Below are 17,553 nucleotides of genomic sequence, written 5' to 3' on the forward strand. Positions count from 1 at the left end.
CAGCCAATGAGCGGCCTCCGTCGCAAAACACGCGCCCAGTTCGGCCTAGTGCATGGCCATATTATAGATCCATAGATCTTCAATACTCGTGCTGCGTCGCAAAATATATACTCGATTTGGATCAGTTTGCTTGGTTCTGGTTTGGGTGGAATATGTTTGCCTGGCAGTATTGAAGTATAAGTAGATACGAAAAGCCCGGAACAAAAGGGCGATATCAATTCAGTCATATTCAATCATCGATCATCTTAGGAAACCTGTTCTATAACCTGTTCTATACTCCAGCATGAAACTTTCTATTTTGACCAGTTCTCTTCTGGCTGCACTGGTATCAGCAGCAGCCAACCAAACAAATATCTATCCAACCCTACAGCTAAGCACAGACACCGCATTCAACTTTGAGTTCCTCACTGCCCTCCGCAACTCCCTCACCGGCGGCTCAGACATCGGACCAGTCCTCGGCGTCGCCCAAGCCATCAAACCCGGAAACATGACCTCCTACGCCGAAGAGTTCCTCAACCTCGCAAAACACACCAAAGCCCAGGCCCAAGACCCGGAGAACGCATACAACCCAGCAAACGTCCGAGACACCTGGTTTTCGGCCTCGCACTACTTCCGCCGCGCAGACGTCTACCTCCACCGCAACTGGTCCAACCCGCTCCTCGCCTCCGTCTGGGCCGAGCAGACCGCCGCATTCGACAAGGCCATTGCGTCTCTGCCTATCCCCGGCCAGCGCATCCGTATCCCTGCAACCGAGGGAAACTTCACCGTCGAAGCTATCTGGTACGCCGCTGCTCCTGAAAGCGAAAACCGGAAACTACCTACTCTGGTTATTGCCAATGGCTTCGATGCTGCGCAGGAAGATTCGTATCACTACTTCGTTGCGCAGGCTCTTGCGCGCGGCTGGAACTGTATCACGTACGAGGGACCGGGCCAGCCTACCGTCCGCCGGAACCAGGACATCGGGTTCATCCCGGAGTGGGAGCGCGTCACGACGCCTGTTGTGGACTACGTCCTGTCCGAGAAGGCAGATCTCGTAGACGAAGACCGACTGGTGCTTATCGGGAACTCGCTTGGTGGGTACTTTGCAGCCCGGGCAGCGGCATTTGAGAAACGGCTTGCGGCGACGGTTCTGATCGGGGGTGTGTGGGATACGTATGCGGCGTACACGAAGGAGTTGGAGCCGGAGATTCTGGCGATTTACGAGGCGGGAAATTACTCTGACTTTGATGAGACGGTGCTTTCAATGCGCGATGCTGGAGAGCTTTCTACGAGTGCGGCTTGGGGGCTTGACCAGGGCCTGTGGGCGTTCCATACGCATTCCCCGAGTGAGTTTTTCAGTCGGTGTAAGGAGTACAATCTGGAGGGGGTGGCAGAGAATATCGATATGCCGGTGTTTGTGGGGGATGCGGAGTTTGACGCGCTCTTCGAGGGCCAGCCGCAGAAGGTCAAGGATGCGATTGGGGACAAGGCAACGCTGCATCGGTTTGAGGGCGTGGCTGGGTATCATTGCCAGACTGGAGCTGACCAGGAGTTGTCGAGGACGGTTTTTGCGTGGTTGAACAAGACCCTTGGTGGAGATGCTTGATCGTCAGTTGTATACCCGTATAGTCAAGGGTTTCATCTCTTTTCGGTGTATTCGTGTATTTGAGAAGTGAAGGATGTTAGTCGTACTGAGTTACCTGAAATACACTTTTATTTCTGTTGAAGACATGACAGCATCTGTAATTATCGTATTACCTCACTGAATTGGTGGTTGGAGTCGGGCTCCGAATCGGGAATGATGCGAGATCTCGTCATCAACGAGCAGTTTGGCGTGACTCTCTGCACCATAAATACCTCGATACCCCGCAGTTTTATCCTTCTCTTTCTTCTCTTTCTCTACTAAACATCGCTCCATTGAAACCAATTGCCCAGTGCAGAGTATTCCCCAAAGGTTAATGTACCCTTCCAACAATGTAATTCACTATAACCCGATCAGGGCTGATCATGCCGGTCTTCCCTAGCAGTCAAACACCATGCGCACCCACTGGCTCTCGGCCATAACCCTGCTCCCCCTCGCAGCCGCAGACTGGCAATTCAAGTCTCGCACCGACCTGGCCCCGCCTAGGCTGAACATCACCATCCCAGCTGCCCCAGACGTCGAGAAGGGCTATCTCTTCGTCGCTCCCTTCGCCGGGTACCCGGACACCGCAAGCGAACAGCATGGCCCGCGTCAGGCGGCACCGTACATTTTCCGCGACGACGGCGAGCTCGTCTGGTCTGGATACGGGTACTACTCGATCTGGGCGACGAATTTTCAGGCGGCGCGCTGGAAGGGCCAGGATGTGCTGTTCTGTTTCGAAGGAGACCATAACCCTGGTTATGGACATGGCCATGGACACACTACCATACTGGATCAGCATTATGAGACCGTCCGTGAGCTGAGAGCGGGAAATCATAAGCTGACTGATAAGCATGAGTTTCATGTTATCAATGAAAAGACCGCTCTTATCCAGATTTATCAGCCCGTCCCGGTCGACTTGACTCCGTGGGGTGCTTCTCCCGAGCAGCAGTGGATCGTGGATGCTATTATCCAGGGTATGGCTCACTTGTCACTTTCCCATGAATTTGAGCTAATTCCAGCAGAACTCGACATTGAAACGGGCGAACTGCTCTTCGAATGGTCAAGCCTGGACCACGTCCTTCCTGACGGTAAGTAAATCTTAAACCAAATTTGCCCAGAAACAACTAACAAAACCCAGAGGCCATCCTCCCCATAAACCCCGGCCAAGCCGGCTCAGGCTACAACTCCTCCGACGCCTGGGACTACTTCCACATCAACTCCGTCGACAAAGACAGCGAGGGCAACTACCTCATCTCCGCGCGCGACGCCTGCTCTGTGCACAAAATCAACGGCACCTCCGGCGAAATCATCTGGCGCCTCGGCGGCACAAAATCCGACTTCAAGCTCGGCGACAACGTGCAGTTCTGCTTCCAGCATCACGCGCGGTACGTCTCGAAATCCGATGACGGTACCAAAGAGGTTATCTCTCTCTACGATAACGCGGCGCACGGCACCGAGGACGGACGCGGCCGTGAAGTCCACACGCACCCGTTCTCCCAGGGCAAGATCATCGAGGTTAATACTGAGACTTGGGAGGCGGAGATCGTGCAGGCGTTCCAGCCGCCCGAGGGGTATGATCTCCTTTCGAAGTCCCAGGGGAGCACGCAGTTACTTCCAAACGGGAATGTTATTGTGAACTGGGGCTCTGAGGGTGCGTTGACGGAGTACCGCGCGGACGGGACCCCCATCTTCCACACGTACATGGACTCCGGATACCTGGGTCTGGGCGTTGAGAACTACCGCGGATTCCGGTATAACTGGACTGGATTGCCGAATGAGGTACCGGCTATTGTATCCCTTGAGAACGACGAGGGCACGACCGTGTATGTCTCGTGGAACGGGGACACCGAGACCAAGGTGTGGCGATTCTTCAGTGTCGTCGATGAGTATGGATCCCGTGAGTTCTTGGGCGAGGTTGAGCGCAAGGGCTTTGAGACTTCCTTGTCTGTTAAAAGCAAGGGTCTTGGCCCTGTTGCTGCGGTGGCTGTTGGTGAGAATGGCAGGGTTCTGACCGAGTCTGCCGTTGTGAAGCCCAAGGCCGAGGTTCTCCCGCCTGCTGGCTCTACAGGTGGTCGTCGTCCGGCAAATGCGCCTACTTACACTCTTTTTGATGAGGATGGGGAGCAGGTGCCCATGGGACAGGGCGAGAAGAGTCGCTGGGATGAGTACATGATCTTGAAAGTCAACCGGTTTGACTTGAAGTAAATTGCTGCGACCTGCCAGCTGCGTGGCTTTGCTCCACGGTGAGGTGTGCTTGTGACCAGCTGGACTTACTAGGGTACCTGTAGGTATAGTTGTTGTCTTAGGGCTACTCGTAGACATTGGTAGTCAAATGTCAGTCAATCATTCAGTCCCGAAACATAAACCGCTATTCGTTACATCGCATTATCATAAGTCGTAAAGTCACAGATACCAGTCAGCTCCTGTCCATGCGGACCCCAACAGCCGTGTCCATTCAGGCCCAACCCTGCCGATCGCAGCAGAGATCGACAGCCCCGCGGACCATCCAGGAACAACTTCCACCAACAATGCAACCACATAAAACAACAAACCCAGCTAGGACCACTGATAGCGCCTCGCTCAGATCCTCCGTTGGATCTGGCCGCGTCGACCCCTTTCAATTTAACCTCTTCAGTCACATTCCTTCCAAGGTTCCCCAAACAAACAACCCCCTAACCAGAACCAGTCGCAGTCAAATTCCACTGCCGCTGAAATGACACCTCGTCGCATATCACCGGCAGAGAGCCACTGCCCTCCCCCTCACTATACCAGTAAACCTGCTTGACCCCTTTCGCCGCAGTGCAGGCCACAAATCCTCCGAACCCTTCCTTGTCCAATGACAGCGCCCCGCTATCATCATCAATGCTGAAGCCCTTGGTGTAGTCCTCGGACTGCTGGTCGCCCAGAACCACCAGCTTGTAGTTGTCGTTTAGGCCTTTGTCGTTGGAGAGGAGGACAGGGGCTTCCGAGCTTGCGCCGATTACGTTGGACGTGTCGAGAGTGATAGAACCATCGCTGGCGTGGAGAGTGAGCGGTTGCGCGAGTGTTTTGTCGGTCAGCAGGACGTAGTTTGTGTTCCCATTGAAGGTCATTGAGGAGGAGAGGAAGAGGTCTGTTGAGGACTTTAGATAGTAGCGGTAGGGGGTTGTGGGTGCCGAGAGGGCTGGAGCCGCAGCGAGGAGGATAGAGGCTAGAGAGAGAAACATGGTATCGGTGGAGAGAACAATTGGGGTGAGATTATGTGGATTCAGGCAGATCGCAGAAGTAAGGAGGAATGAAAGGTCTGAGCAGAGGATGGAGGGCGATATATGTACATTCCAGGAAAGTGTTAAGTGACGAAGGGCCGCGCAATTTCCATCCGCACCAAAAGTGCACCTGCCACTAGGCTGTCAAATACAACCAAACAATGCTGTCAAAGCGTCGTAAGGCCAAGGATTATCGTTTCTGAATCAGTTTCAGAACAAGCTTTCATTTAAGTTGTCGACGAATGTGGATGCAGCTTGCAGACACCTGGACAGGCCGCGTTGGATGCAGAAAATACCCGATCCCGGTCATTGGCAGATAGCTGTCACTCTGTGACTAAGAATCTGATCTGATGAGCCACTAGCATTGTATAAACCATGAACGAGTTTTTAACTCGCAGAATGTCGCACATCTGCAACCCAGTTGTAACTTATACTCCAGGAGCACAGATTACGTCATCCAGCCGCGATCCATTCCGTGCCAGTCACATGGCCCCACGCGGTCACGTGGCGATAGGGCTCTTATCCGGCGGCAAGCTTTCCCGTTGTTGAGCCTCCTCCCTTCTTTCATTCTTTCGTTGCCTTTCACTCCTTCATTCCCCTCCTGAATCCCAATGCCACTTCGAATAACCTCCGCTCCAGTCTCCGGTATCAAAAAGCGCAAAGCTCCATCCCAGGTCCGGCCTCGCGCCTCCCCCTTCGCCAACCATGCCCGCAGCAAACCCAGCGTCCGCCCTGGTGGCATGAACCCAAAGACCGACAACGACAAGCACGACGATCCCGCCCTCGATTATGGCCCGCTCCCAGATCTGGGGCTGTCGCGCTATGTTCCCGAGACTGCGCCTGTCGATACCGTCCTCGCAGCCCTGCAGCACACCCGCGATAACATGTTCGAGGAGCTCCCCGCGCGGGCGGGCATGAACAGCACGCGCATCGCGCAGGTGTTGAACTTTAGACGTTCGCTGCCGCCTCTTGTCTCTGTTGCGCATGTGCATACGATTCTCGATGCGCCGACGCAGGTCGAGCGGGAGATTATGGAGCTGGCGACTGCTGGGAAGATTCGGCGGTTGATTGTTCCTGGGCGGGGGAATGATGCAGCCGGGTTGGGTGATTGTTTGGTTGCGGCTGAGGATTGGGAGAATCTGGTTAGGGCGAGTGTATTGGATAATGCGCTGAAAGGTATGCTAGCTTATCCCTTGTTCTATTATTTTGGTGTTGTTAACGAAAGTAGAGAAATTCCTCTCTGTGCTTTCTCGAATCGGAAACACGTGCGCGATACCGGGGACGACGTTTTCTCAACAAGAGTATACGGCTCTTGTTCGGGCTGGGTTTATCGTCTCTTCGTCGTCTTTAGCAAAAGGCACATCTAGTGTTCCATCACTGCCAAATTTACCGACCGCCGCTCCTACGATGGCAGCTAGTCGAGCTGGGTCTGCAACGCATACGAACGGCACAGAACCGCCATCTCGAGCCCAGTTCCAAACCGCGACATTATTCCTCTCCCTCCCAAATACCGGACCATACTTGAAACTGCTAGGTACCGGACGGGACCACCTCATGGCGCTTCTCAAAAAGTCTAAGTCTGGGGAAGCCCCCGTCTCGCTGCTTCGGGACCGTTGGGACGGCGCAGTCGAGTCCGAGCGGAGTTTCAGTGTGGCGAAGCGAGCTCGAGGCGAGTTTTCTGGGATTCTACCCGGGAAAACAAAGAAATGGAAGGATCTCTACGGGATGAGTTTTCGGTGGGTGTTGGAGGAGGCGATTGGGGCGGGTCTGATTGAGATTTTTGATACGGGGAGTGTTGGACCTGGGGCGCGGTGCTTGTGATTATGTTATATACCCTATTTGCTTGTTATATATATATTATGTTTTGTCTTGGAGTATTCAGAATTTTGAAGATATTTGGTCCATGCTTTTCTTTTTGGTATCTCGGAAATAGATCCCGGTCAGCAAACGCCCTTCCATGGTCAAGGGCCAACCAATCGGAAACAAAACGCAGAATTCAGGGAAGAAATGTAAGACACATCATTATTAGTATGGTATATTATATTAGAATAAAAGGCTGTAGCAGTAGCAACCCATAACGCCGTCCATCCGTCCATACCGAGCCAGAGATCCTCATTAAATCCAACCCAAATTAAGTAAACCCCACCAGGAAAATGAAACAATAAGAGTCATAAAGCATCATGCACGTTTATGTACGTGTAAGGGATATGTATATGTAAGTGTAGTGCTGGAAGGAAATTTTCCTACTTCAGCCAGCTCTCGTAAATGCAGGTCAGACCGGAGCCGATGCGGATGCAGATGCACGAGGTAGTGTGGATTAAATGGTTAAATCATGACCGCGGACGCCGTGACTCGCTGTCCCACGAGTTCCGCGCAGGCCGAGGAGTCATATTTGGAGTTCTAGAGGTAAGTTGCTCATCGATACTCCGTCTCGCACTGGACCGCGTAAACGCGGGCGGCGGCTGCGTGATCGCAGCGGCCATCGGCATCTGCGAATTTCGGTATGCCGATGAGACCGACATTGAGCGAGACGGGGCGGGCGATAAGATTGGCGGGGAGTACGGCGGTGGTGGTGTCTCCCTAGTCGCTGTTGATGTATTGCCGTAGCTACTTGGGAAAGAGATTGCGGAAGAAGCGTCGGATGAGACATCCTCGGGGCGGGGATGGGTGTGGTAGGCGTAGTAATCTGGAGAGTTGGCGGCTTCTTCCCAGGCCAGATGCTGTTTCTCGTCTGTGCTTAGGTAGGTCTCGTTGTATTGCTGTTGATGGTATGTCTCATTGGAGACTGGGGGATCCCGCATGTGGGCTTCGAGGGTCTTTTCCCGGATACTCATTGGTCGGGGAGTGTATGCAGGAAGAGGGACGACCTGGCTGTAGCCATTTTGGGGTGGTTCGAGGTTGTTAATGGCATGGTTTGAACTGGGATTGGGGCTTGAGGAATGAGTGGTAGTGGAGCTGGCAGTCTGATGCTCCGCTGTGGGTGCTTCTGACTTCTCGTTGAACTTGGAGGGTAGGCAGCAGCTAAAGAAGCTGGAGAGGCACGACATGCTGCCTTTTTTCTTGTATATCTTTGGTTATCGTGGCGTTCAGATGGCAAACAGCCAGGCACGGCCTTTTTGACAGGATGAAATCTGGGTGCCTGCGTGGAGCGTGGGCTGAGTGAGGGGAGGCTCCGCACTTTAGTAGAGTACAGCGGGGTTGAGAGAGTCGAAGATTGGGTCAGATCACAGCAGTCAAACCATGGCACACCAGATCTCTCCGTCAAGGAGAGGCCAGATTGTCAGGTCTGGGAGAATGGGAGAGGCAGAAGAGGGGAACACGAGATAACACGAGGGATGGCAGCTTTAAGATGCGAGTGAGTGCGACAATTGAGGCTGTGAACAAGCTGTCCTGGCCTTAGGCAGACCCGTTCTGGCTGCATCTGATTGGCTGCATCTTATCGCCCCGATCCGATCCGTTCGTGTTGTATTTTACCGTTTTTTACGCGGGCGGTGTCTTTGTGCCAGGGCAATCAACAATTTTTGTCCCCAGACTTTCAAGATTCTACAAGTCTTTGCTCTTCTCCTCCTTTAACCCCTTCATTCGTCTGTTTCATTCGTTCAAGGGACTGTCGCCATGTCTTCTACTCCTGAAGTTTCTGTCCCTACAGACGTCGTCGCAGCCGCCCAAGCCGCCAACCCTCCGCAAATTGCCCCGCATCGATCCCACGACCCCTCCAACAACTTCAAACGATCAGATCCTTTCCAGTTCGGCTCTCGGTTCCTTGAGCAAGGTGACGATGTCTTCGAATTCAATGCCTGGGACCATGTCGAGCCGGATGACGAATTCTTAGCGTTCGCCGAAGCACAGTATGCGAAGCAACGAGAAGCCCAAGCCTCAGATTTCGATAAGAAGCGCTTCAACGCAGACCCGGCCAAGTGGTGGAACCTATTCTACAAGAACAACACGGCAAACTTCTTCAAGGACCGCAAGTGGCTGCAGCAGGAGTTTCCGGTCCTGGAGCAAGTGACTCGGAAAGACGCCGGGAAGCAGGTCGTGCTGGAGGTTGGTGCTGGTGCGGGAAACACTGCGTTCCCTTTGGTTCGGAACAACGAAAATGAAGAGTTCATGGTGCATGCATGCGACTTTTCGAAAACAGCAGTCCAGGTCATGCGTGACAGCGAGTACTACAACCCTAAGCACATTACAGCGGATGTGTGGGATGTTAGTGCCGAGCCCAGTGAAGAGAATGACTCGTTGCCTCCGGGTCTCGCTGAGCAGTCTGTTGATGTCGTTATTCTTATTTTCATCTTTTCAGCTCTTGCGCCGGAGCAATGGGAGAGGGCCATTCGCAATGTGTACCGGGTACTGAAGCCCGGTGGCCAGGTATTGTTCCGTGACTACGGGAGAGGGGATCTTGCCCAGGTCCGGTTCAAGAAAAACCGATATCTGGCCGAAAACTTTTATGTGCGCGGAGATGGAACTCGTGTTTACTTCTTCGACAAGGATGAGTTGGAGGAGATGTGGAGCAAGTGGACTCCTGAGAAGGGTTTGCCAGACTCGGATGCATCTGGTGCAGCAGAGACGGCACCTACGGAAGTTGGTGTCTTTGACGTCCGCAATTTGGCATATGACCGTCGTTTGGTCGTCAACCGCCAACGCAAACTGAAGATGTATCGTTGCTGGATCCAGGGTCATTTTTTCAAGCGCCAGTAGTCGATGACCTAATCTTCCCAACCAGCATGAAGGTCAAATTCATCCATCAGCTTGCGATTCCGCAGGAATTATTACGATACCCGCTTCCGTTAGACCACCGACGTCTCTGGATTTCGAAGCATACCAAAACCGCCCTGGTTCCTGGAATGCAAAAGGCAGGCCACATATACTAAGGACCCGCTTCGCGAGAGCAGATACCAGCGACGCTAGACTTTGCTAACACAACTGCCGAACGATGGCATGCCACTGCTATCTAAACTTATAAGACCCCTTCCAATCTGGAACAGGAATGATGACTTCCGGCTGAGAAAGAGTCGCTCTCAAGTCACCGATATACTGGCCGTTGCAATGATGCTTTATAGACATATTGTGTTAGATAGATTTGCCGAAGCGCTCCTCCAGTACAATCTGCCATATAGACAAAGCCTACAGAATGATAATAAAGATACTCCATATACCCTCTCGCTTCAGTTCAAAGACCCCCATCATCCCACCTCCACGCCGCCCTCAACATCGCCTGCGACTCCGTCGTCGGCCAATAATTACTATTCAGCGTGGTACTAACCACCAACTCCATCAACGCCCTCTGCTCCCTCGCATCCGTAAACCGATCAGCACAGATATTAATCGCAATACACGCCGTCAGCCCCGCCGGCCGCGACTGCTGATTCGACAGCGCCATCCCGCACATCTCCAGCACCGTCGCGCGGATCTTCGCATCCACGGCCTCGACGCACTCGAGCCGAGCAGGCCCAATCCGCGGTATATGCGGCGAGTAGGCCATGAATAGGATGTCGAGCATACCTAGGACTTGGCCGGCGACGATGTGGCAGTCGTCCATGTACCAGATCCGGGGGAAGAGATGATATTGATGGGTACTACTATTGTCGGAGCTTGGTTCGACGTAGATAGGTGCGAATGACCGCGGGCGTTTCTCGGCCCATTTGTCCCTTAATGCAATTAGATCTGTATACTCGTACCTACTATCACTTCTATCTCTGTTGCAATCACCCTCGCCATTGGGGTTGGGATTGGGATTGGGATTGGGATTGCCATAGCAAAACTCCAACACATATGTCCCAATCACAATCAGCCGATTCGTCCAGATATGATCCGGCGCGTCGTCGAAGGTGAGATACGACGAGGCAATAGACAGCGGCAGTCGTATCGTGCGCTGCTGCGAGAACGCAAGGTTGAATTCCTGCCTGAACCCGATCCAGAATGCTGCTTTCCGGGGGCCTGGGGCGCTTGAGAGTGCGGATGAGGCTTGGGCGCGGAGAAAGACGTGCAGGCCTTGCAGGGCTGTTTCGGTGGGTGGGTTTATGAAGGGGTCTAAACAGATAACGAATTTAGTCTTCATTCTACTTTTCTAAGTAGATATAAGGGGTAAGAAGGGGAGGTATCCATACTATCCAACTCCTCGAAAAACCTCAGCACAACGACCGCCGCGAGTAGGTTCTCGTCCATGACAGCGTCCGGCTCGTCGGCGAGAATGCGTAGCTCGGTGATGCATTTATTATGATAGTGGATTACTGTTTCCTCTGTGATATTCAAGTCCTGGACTTGGGTGTGGGCGAGACCGTAGGCGTTTATGAGTTGCAGTTTCTGGTGTTCGGGAAGGGTGCTGAAGTGGCGAGCTGAGACGGCGAGGATGGCGTCAAGGAGCGTCGAGCATTCGCGAGCTCGTTGGGGGATCGCCGTTGCAAAGTGTCGCTGCGGGTCTGTGAGGTCGAACTTGACGGTTTTAGTAGTTGGATAATAATGAAGAACGGGGAGAGTATACCCATCGGGAGAGGTCTTCAGTGAAGTATCGCAGGAGACAGGCGTCTCTGGTACTAATGCGCGGCCAGGGGACATGGTGTGCTCGCAGGGATGTAGTTCCCTGATTTGAAGTGTGAGTTGGAAGGTGGAATCTAGATCTATTTCCGGGAGTAGACGCAGATGTTGGCCGTGAAAGGGAAAATGAGGAATGCGGTGTTTGTGGAGAGACTGAGACTTCGTTCGGCGTGCTGTTCAAGGCGAGGTAGTTAGGGCTGGGCTGGGTATACTTGGGCGTTTTGTCAAAATGCCGCACTAATCTCTAGTCAACAACACCATAAGCTAAGGAATAATAGCTTAGGCAAATAACAGCAGACAAACCTGCGGGGATGGAATGACGAAACCTCCATTTCGTCTCGACACGTCGACACTCGCGGTTCGACCTCTGGCATCGGGCACACGTTGGATATCCCTCGCCTGGGGCGGTTAACATGCAGAACCACCATAACCCTGGTCTACGACTAATCAAGGACTCACATTTCACATGTTGCTCTGCATATCTTATCAGTAGCTAAACCAAGATGGAGGGGCGGAGTACATACTTCGACAGTTCTCACTTGAATCACAGCGTGGTTAACAATGCCAGACACTCAAAGGAGGAAATTGCCGGCGCGTTCTACTCACCATGGCCTGTGCCTCGGCGACATGATACCGCTTCCTGCTCGTTTGTCCGATGGCGGGGATGAAAGAGCGACAACGCGTGGGTAAATGAGGGGCTGAAGCGGGTTCGAATTTCCGACGGTATACTGACGATCGACGTAGATTGGGTCTGGATGGATGCATTCAGGGTCATCCAAAGGACTCCAAGTGGACAGCAGACAGAAAGAAACTCCAGCCCTAACGCGGGGTACTTTGCCCTAAACGTCAAATGCCGCCGTCCACTTCCAGAACGGGAGGAGTCGTCGGCGGCGCTAGCCCGATCTGGGCGCAGCTTCAAGCCCTAACTAAGTCTCATCCAGGCTATATCAACCCAGCAACACCTCCTATCTGATTGAGAACCAGTAACTTACTCAAAATGTTCGTGGCAATCGCAGTCCTCTTTCTCGCCTACCTCTCCTTCACCAACCTTCTCCTCCCCCTGATAACCTACATCCGCGACCCCAAACACCTCCGCCAATATCCCACCTTCCACCCTCTCTCCGGAATCTCCGACTTCCCCTACCTCCGCGCCGCCCATAAAGGATTCCTCTCTCGCAACTTGCACGAGCTACACAAAACCCACCCGGTCCTCCGCATCGGCCCCAACGCCCTCTCCTACGGCGACCCCGCCGCCATAAAGGACATCTACGGCCACGGCACACCCTGCGTGAAAGACCGCTTCTACTCAGACACCTCAGGAAGTCACGCCCACCTCGCCGATGTCGTCGACAAACAGGATCACGCGCGCAAGCGCAAGGTTCTCTCGAGCGCATACGCACTCAAGAATCTGGAAGAATGGGAATTCAAAGTCGCAGACATGACCCGGCGATTCATCCGGGCGTTTGACGCGCGGTGCACAGCGCCGCCTCCCCCTTCTCCCCCCGGGGGTGAGATGACGGTCCCCAAGGAAGAGGATCTCACGGTTGATTACCGCAGCTGGACGAACCATTTTACGGTGGCTGCGATTGCCAATATCGGGCTTAGCGAGGACCTGGGCTTGCTGGAGCAAGGAGGAAGGGACCAGGTTGCCTCGGAGTCGATGGATGGCAAGGTGAAGCAGGTTTCGTTCAGGCAGTGTCGTGAGGCGTCGGGGACGGTCACGTATAGGCTGATTTGGGCGTATGACTGGTTTCCGGTGCTCAAGCGGTTGAGCAAGCTTCTGTCGGCGAAGTATCGGCAGTTGTGGGAGCTGGATGCGGACTGGAATGGGATCGTGTATAACCGGGCGACGACGCGGTTGAAGCGGTACTTGGCCGGTGAGAAGCTGGATGATTTCTTCTCGGCAATGATGGAGGATAAGAAGGGCGTGTCGCATAATCTGGAAATGGGGGAGATTGTGGCTGAGATCAGTATTATGATGAATGCGGGCTCTGATACGACGGCCATTTCGTTGCGCAATGTCATGCTCTTCTTGCTGAAGAATCCGCGGTGCATGGCAAAGCTGCGCGAGGAGCTGGATGAGGTTCTGGACGAGGAGGATGCGGTTGCGCCTTATTCCAAGGTGAAGCACCTGCCATACCTCCGTGCTTGTTTGGACGAGAGCCTGCGAATGCTGCCGCCGGTGATCTTTGCGCTTCCAAGGCGGACTCCTGCTGAGGGCGCAACTATCCTGGGTGATTATATTGCTGGAGACACGTCAGTCAGGATGTCTGCATACGTGGCCCACCATAACGAATCGATCTTCAAGGACAATAACAGCTACCAGCCTGAGCGCTGGCTAGGCGAGGAGGGAAAGTCTCTTCAGTCTTACTTCATTCCCTTCAGTACTGGCGCTCGGGGATGCATTGGTCGAAACATCAGCTACCTTGAGCAGACTGTTCTTTTGGCCTCGCTGGTACATAGATACGACTTTGCGCTGCCATCTCCGGATTGGGATCCCCCTATTCCGGAGACGACGAACCTAAGTCCAGGCCCAATGCCGCTGAAGGTATGGAGGAGAGTTAGGATGGAAGATGACATTCATGTTTAGCTTTGTTAAGCAAGTCAATTAGATGAAATAGATATTGCACTTTAGGATGCCCAGAGTAATTACAACCTGATATTACGAGCTAACCCCCTCATCTTTCTCATCTACCCTTTCTACAAGCCACTCCCAGACCTGGGCACAGGCGTCAGCGGGCTTCTTTTTATGCTGCAAAAGAAATCCCTGTACCTCGGCCAAACTGAGCTGCCGTTCTGGTAGTTTGTCTGCAAAGTCTTCTGCAAGTTCGTCCAACGGAGCACCTCCTTTGCTCTTCTCATCAACGGCCAAAACATCTCCTTCCTCCTGGATATGCATGTCATTATACATGCTCAAAAACAGTGCGCGTAATTCCTCCCTCGACGGCAACTCAAACTGAATATGCAGGTCAACCCTCCCAGGGCGTATGAGCGCGCGATCCAAGGCTTGCGGAGCGTTGGTCGTCATAATCAAGATCCGACCTTCATGTGAAGAGATCCCGTCTATGGCATTCAGCAACCCAGAGAGGGATATTTGTGAGGAAACATTGTTGGATGATGCTTCAGGCCTCGTTGTGTTAATTTCTGCACGTCTCCTCATAGGCATTTGCGATGCGTCGCCATCGTTTGATAAACCATTGGTGTTATGATTTTCAGCCGGAAGATTGGCTATGTCTCTGGTCGTGGTCACTCCTGCAGCGTCGATATCCTCCAACAGCACCACACATTGTTCAGGCACCTCGGAAAACAGACGCATAAAGTGGGACTCGGTCATACTAGAATCCATCAGGCTCAGAACGTAGATGTCTAGTCCGAATGCTCCCGCGATCGCAGACGCCAGGCTCGTTTTGCCTGTTCCTGGAGGTCCGGAGAACAGATAGCCGCGGCGGTATGGGATGCCGTGGTTAGCATACCATTGCTTGATGCGCAGATGGAGAAACTCTTCAATGTCATTCAGGAGCGCCTGCTTCTTCCGTTGGTCCAGGATAACAGTTGAGAGGTCCCGACGGGGTCGGGAGGTGATGCGTCTCCAGCGAATGTCTCCTCGCGGAGTGGTGAGAGCGCGATGCACAGTGACGTTGGACATGGACACTTTGCGCCTGTATGCCGCTGCCTCATACAGGAACTGATGCTGGGTATCGAGAGAGAGGCTGAAGCATTGTAGCTTCAGCGGTACCTTATCTTCGTCGCTTTCCAATAACATCCTACTGACGCTGCTAGTACGGGAAGCCGAGTGGCTGAATAGGATCCATCTGCCGTTGAATCTGAACAGACGAGAGCCTTGGAAGGGCTGGAGCTGTATCGAGGAGGTGGTATCTAATAAACCATGCTTACCATGGCTCTCTGCCGCGATGCGTGTATTCATGGCATTCTTGTTCTCGAGCTGCGTTGATGTGACTGCTGTGACGGAGCGAAAATTCCGATGTTGGAACACATGGTCGTCCATCCAAAGGAGAATATCATGATAGAGAGGGTCTTCTTCCTTGACATAAACGGTTGTCAAGCAGATGCTCTCTGCGTAGGCATACAGCGACCTCCATGTTGAGCGGAGGGCTGCTACCACTGCAAACAAGGCTATACCAAAGTTGACGAGGACAGTGATGTTTACATCCAATGCATCGTTCAGCCACTCCACCGCGTGTGAATTCATGTAATGCATGGTAGACAATTTGGACAAGCAGATAACAAGAGGGTTCCAAACCCTCCCAGATCAACCGCTGTCAAGCTGCGGAAGGCCGGTCGCTCTGTCGGTCATCCAATAATTTATGGCGTACACTTCGTATTATGAAGAGGATAAAATCATGAATGTATTGAAGAGAGAAAGATTATCAGCAACGTCCGCGGACTGAAGAACACAGCAGGCAGGATGGCACTAAACCAAATCAGGCCTGCAGCCTGGCGGTGGCAAGGAAGAGCTCTCCCTGGGCGATATGGAATCCGGGTTCAAAAACAGGCATGGATGAGAAGTGCTGTTGTTAAACTGCTCCAGTAAGTACTGCCACACTCTTCCCTACTTACACAGTAAGATATACAGAGTATTGTTGAGTGTTTTGGTTGGCCCCCCTTGCCTCACTGCGCTGACTTGCGGCAACATGTTTCTATCTTGGACGCGGTCGACGATGAGAGGGTATACCACCCTTGGCTGTGGTTTGTGCCATCTGAGGAATCTAGTTGCAAATGCAGATCTATTGGAATTATCAAGTAGGTGATGGTCTTGATGGGCCCTGCACGGGGTACTAGACGAGATCATCTGAAGTATGCCTTGTGACTTCGATGTGCGTTCTTTCCAGGTCATGGGCACATTTAATCAGACGAGGTGAAACAAACACTTGCGATCCTCATTTATAAAATTAAATATTCATCCTCGTTCAACGACTGACACTGCTCTGTTCTGTTTCTGTTCCTGGTGCCTGGCTATTGTTTGGATGAGTCAGCATCGCATCCACATGAAACTTTTCTCTCCGATAGCTTCAACAACACCGACTCTCCCACCAAACCACAAACACCGCTATGTCCAAGGCCACCGTCGCGGCCATTGCTGCCGCCAGTGCCGCCACGGGTGCCGGTATCACTGCCTTGTTCTACTCCCGACCAGGCCCCCAGCACCAGCAGCAGAAACCAGCCCCGACACCAACCACTCTTCCACCCCCAACAAGCACCGTCTCTGCACCACCTCCTCAACCTGCCGCTCCCTCTCTCGCCAGTAAAGCCGCGGCCGGTTCCCCCGTTGACCCCTCCGGCATCTACCAATATGGCTTCCCCGGTCCTATTGCCGACACCATCTCCTCCCTCCCCCTAACAGGCGCCTACGACCGACGCACCCGCAACCCATCCTGGGTCGCCGAACACATCACCCCCGCCTCACTGGCCCTGAAAAACGCCGACCGCAAACACAGCACCTTCTTCGAAGACACCACAATCCCGCCTCTCTTCCGCGCCAAGCTCGCTGACTACTTCCGCTCCGGCTACGACCGCGGACACCAAGTCCCGGCCGCCGACGCAAAATGGTCCCAGGAGGCCATGGACGGCACCTTCGCCCTGACAAACATGTGTCCGCAGGTCGGCGAGGGGTTCAACCGCGATTACTGGGCTCATTTCGAGGACTTCTGCCGCAATCTCGCGTCAAAGTACCCCTCTGTCCGGATTGTTACGGGCCCGCTGTATCTCCCGCATCGCGACCCCGATGGGAAATGGAGGGTGAACTATGAGGTTATCGGCACGCCGCCGAATGTGGCTGTGCCAACGCACTTCTATAAGGTGGTTTATGCGGAGGAGGGTCCTGGGGCTCCTACTGGGAAGGTCGCGCTCGGTGCGTTTGTGTTGCCGAATGCGCGCATCGCGAATGAGAGGCGGCTGGCGGAGTTTGAGGTGCCGGTTGAGGTAGTCGAGAGGGCGAGTGGGCTTGAGTTTGCGAGCAAGTTGGAGCCTGCCAGGAGGAAGAGACTTTGCCAGGAGGTCAAGTGTGATATTGTGGTGAGGGAGTTCAATAATGCGAAGAAGCGGGCCTAGACTTCGTGATGTAAATCTTTTTTTCCTTTTTTCTTACATTCTCACATGTGTATTTTGAAATGTGTCTATACAGATTTTATGGGGATATACTACATCGTTCATTCA

The 17,553-nt window shown here is 53.2% G+C and overlaps 10 protein-coding genes across 10 annotated transcripts; 6 read left to right on the top strand and 4 right to left on the bottom strand.

The window, feature by feature from the left end:
• The first annotated feature begins 85 nt into the window (after nt 1–85).
• On the top strand, nt 86–2,074 carry ASPSYDRAFT_362100 (alpha/beta hydrolase family protein). Its single transcript, XM_040845402.1, has one exon. The coding sequence runs from the start codon at nt 284–286 to the stop codon at nt 1,583–1,585; it is 1,302 nt and encodes a 433-aa protein (XP_040708781.1). The 5' UTR covers nt 86–283; the 3' UTR covers nt 1,586–2,074.
• Nucleotides 2,016–3,808, top strand: ASPSYDRAFT_54359 (arylsulfotransferase family protein; the record flags this gene model as incomplete). Its single annotated transcript, XM_040848839.1, has 2 exons — nt 2,016–2,691; nt 2,742–3,808. The coding sequence occupies 2 exons, from the start codon at nt 2,016–2,018 to the stop codon at nt 3,806–3,808; spliced, it is 1,743 nt and encodes a 580-aa protein (XP_040708782.1).
• Nucleotides 3,809–4,275: 467 nt separating this feature from the next.
• ASPSYDRAFT_140972 (uncharacterized protein) lies at nt 4,276–4,809 on the bottom strand (the record flags this gene model as incomplete). The annotated part of the gene is made up of 1 exon (XM_040841094.1): nt 4,276–4,809. The coding sequence occupies one exon, from the start codon at nt 4,807–4,809 to the stop codon at nt 4,276–4,278; it is 534 nt and encodes a 177-aa protein (XP_040708783.1).
• A 650-nt stretch (nt 4,810–5,459) lies between these two features.
• Nucleotides 5,460–6,669, top strand: ASPSYDRAFT_26945 (Stk19 family serine/threonine-protein kinase; the record flags this gene model as incomplete). The annotated part of the gene is made up of 2 exons (XM_040844338.1): nt 5,460–6,024; nt 6,077–6,669. The coding sequence occupies 2 exons, from the start codon at nt 5,460–5,462 to the stop codon at nt 6,667–6,669; spliced, it is 1,158 nt and encodes a 385-aa protein (XP_040708784.1).
• Nucleotides 6,670–7,178: 509 nt separating this feature from the next.
• ASPSYDRAFT_84964 (uncharacterized protein) lies at nt 7,179–7,895 on the bottom strand (the record flags this gene model as incomplete). The annotated part of the gene is made up of 1 exon (XM_040851448.1): nt 7,179–7,895. The coding sequence occupies one exon, from the start codon at nt 7,893–7,895 to the stop codon at nt 7,179–7,181; it is 717 nt and encodes a 238-aa protein (XP_040708785.1).
• A 372-nt stretch (nt 7,896–8,267) lies between these two features.
• Nucleotides 8,268–9,543, top strand: ASPSYDRAFT_193838 (tRNA(Thr) (cytosine(32)-N(3))-methyltransferase; the record flags this gene model as incomplete). The annotated part of the gene is made up of 2 exons (XM_040843678.1): nt 8,268–9,376; nt 9,428–9,543. Exons 1-2 carry the CDS (start codon nt 8,464–8,466, stop codon nt 9,541–9,543), a joined length of 1,029 nt encoding a protein of 342 aa, XP_040708786.1. The 5' UTR covers nt 8,268–8,463.
• Nucleotides 9,544–9,779: 236 nt separating this feature from the next.
• ASPSYDRAFT_362006 (Zn(II)2Cys6 transcription factor) lies at nt 9,780–12,441 on the bottom strand. The gene is made up of 7 exons (XM_040845400.1): nt 11,986–12,441; nt 11,904–11,917; nt 11,839–11,853; nt 11,683–11,778; nt 11,327–11,616; nt 10,953–11,277; nt 9,780–10,875 (listed from the first exon to the last, which is right to left on the bottom strand). The coding sequence occupies exons 1-7, from the start codon at nt 12,006–12,008 to the stop codon at nt 10,016–10,018; spliced, it is 1,623 nt and encodes a 540-aa protein (XP_040708787.1). The 5' UTR covers nt 12,009–12,441; the 3' UTR covers nt 9,780–10,015.
• ASPSYDRAFT_75439 (cytochrome P450) lies at nt 12,377–13,972 on the top strand (the record flags this gene model as incomplete). The annotated part of the gene is made up of 1 exon (XM_040850797.1): nt 12,377–13,972. One exon carries the CDS (start codon nt 12,377–12,379, stop codon nt 13,967–13,969), a length of 1,593 nt encoding a protein of 530 aa, XP_040708788.1.
• Nucleotides 13,973–14,041: 69 nt separating this feature from the next.
• Nucleotides 14,042–15,598, bottom strand: ASPSYDRAFT_54363 (BCS1 and AAA domain-containing protein; the record flags this gene model as incomplete). The annotated part of the gene is made up of 1 exon (XM_040848840.1): nt 14,042–15,598. The coding sequence occupies one exon, from the start codon at nt 15,596–15,598 to the stop codon at nt 14,042–14,044; it is 1,557 nt and encodes a 518-aa protein (XP_040708789.1).
• An 851-nt stretch (nt 15,599–16,449) lies between these two features.
• Nucleotides 16,450–17,448, top strand: ASPSYDRAFT_26951 (DNA/RNA non-specific endonuclease; the record flags this gene model as incomplete). Its single annotated transcript, XM_040844339.1, has 1 exon — nt 16,450–17,448. One exon carries the CDS (start codon nt 16,450–16,452, stop codon nt 17,446–17,448), a length of 999 nt encoding a protein of 332 aa, XP_040708790.1.
• Nucleotides 17,449–17,553: the final 105 nt, after the last annotated feature.

The sequence above is a fragment of the Aspergillus sydowii genome (assembly GCF_001890705.1).
Source record: "Aspergillus sydowii CBS 593.65 unplaced genomic scaffold ASPSYscaffold_1, whole genome shotgun sequence".
Taxonomy (NCBI): Eukaryota; Fungi; Ascomycota; class Eurotiomycetes; order Eurotiales; family Aspergillaceae; genus Aspergillus; species Aspergillus sydowii.

Bases quoted from the DNA above. Each gene is read 5' to 3' on its own strand.
- ASPSYDRAFT_362100 (XM_040845402.1), top strand. From the start codon at position 284: ATGAAACTTTCTATTTTGACCAGTTCTCTTCTGGCTGCACTGGTATCA.
- ASPSYDRAFT_362006 (XM_040845400.1), bottom strand. From the start codon at position 12,008: ATGTCGCCGAGGCACAGGCCATG. The intron at 11,617-11,682 runs GTTTGTCTGCTG...ACTAGAGATTAG, and splicing joins TCGTCATTCCATCCCCGCAG to TGCGGCATTTTGACAAAACG. The intron at 11,278-11,326 runs GTATACTCTCCC...AAAACCGTCAAG, and splicing joins CTGAAGACCTCTCCCGATGG to TTCGACCTCACAGACCCGCA.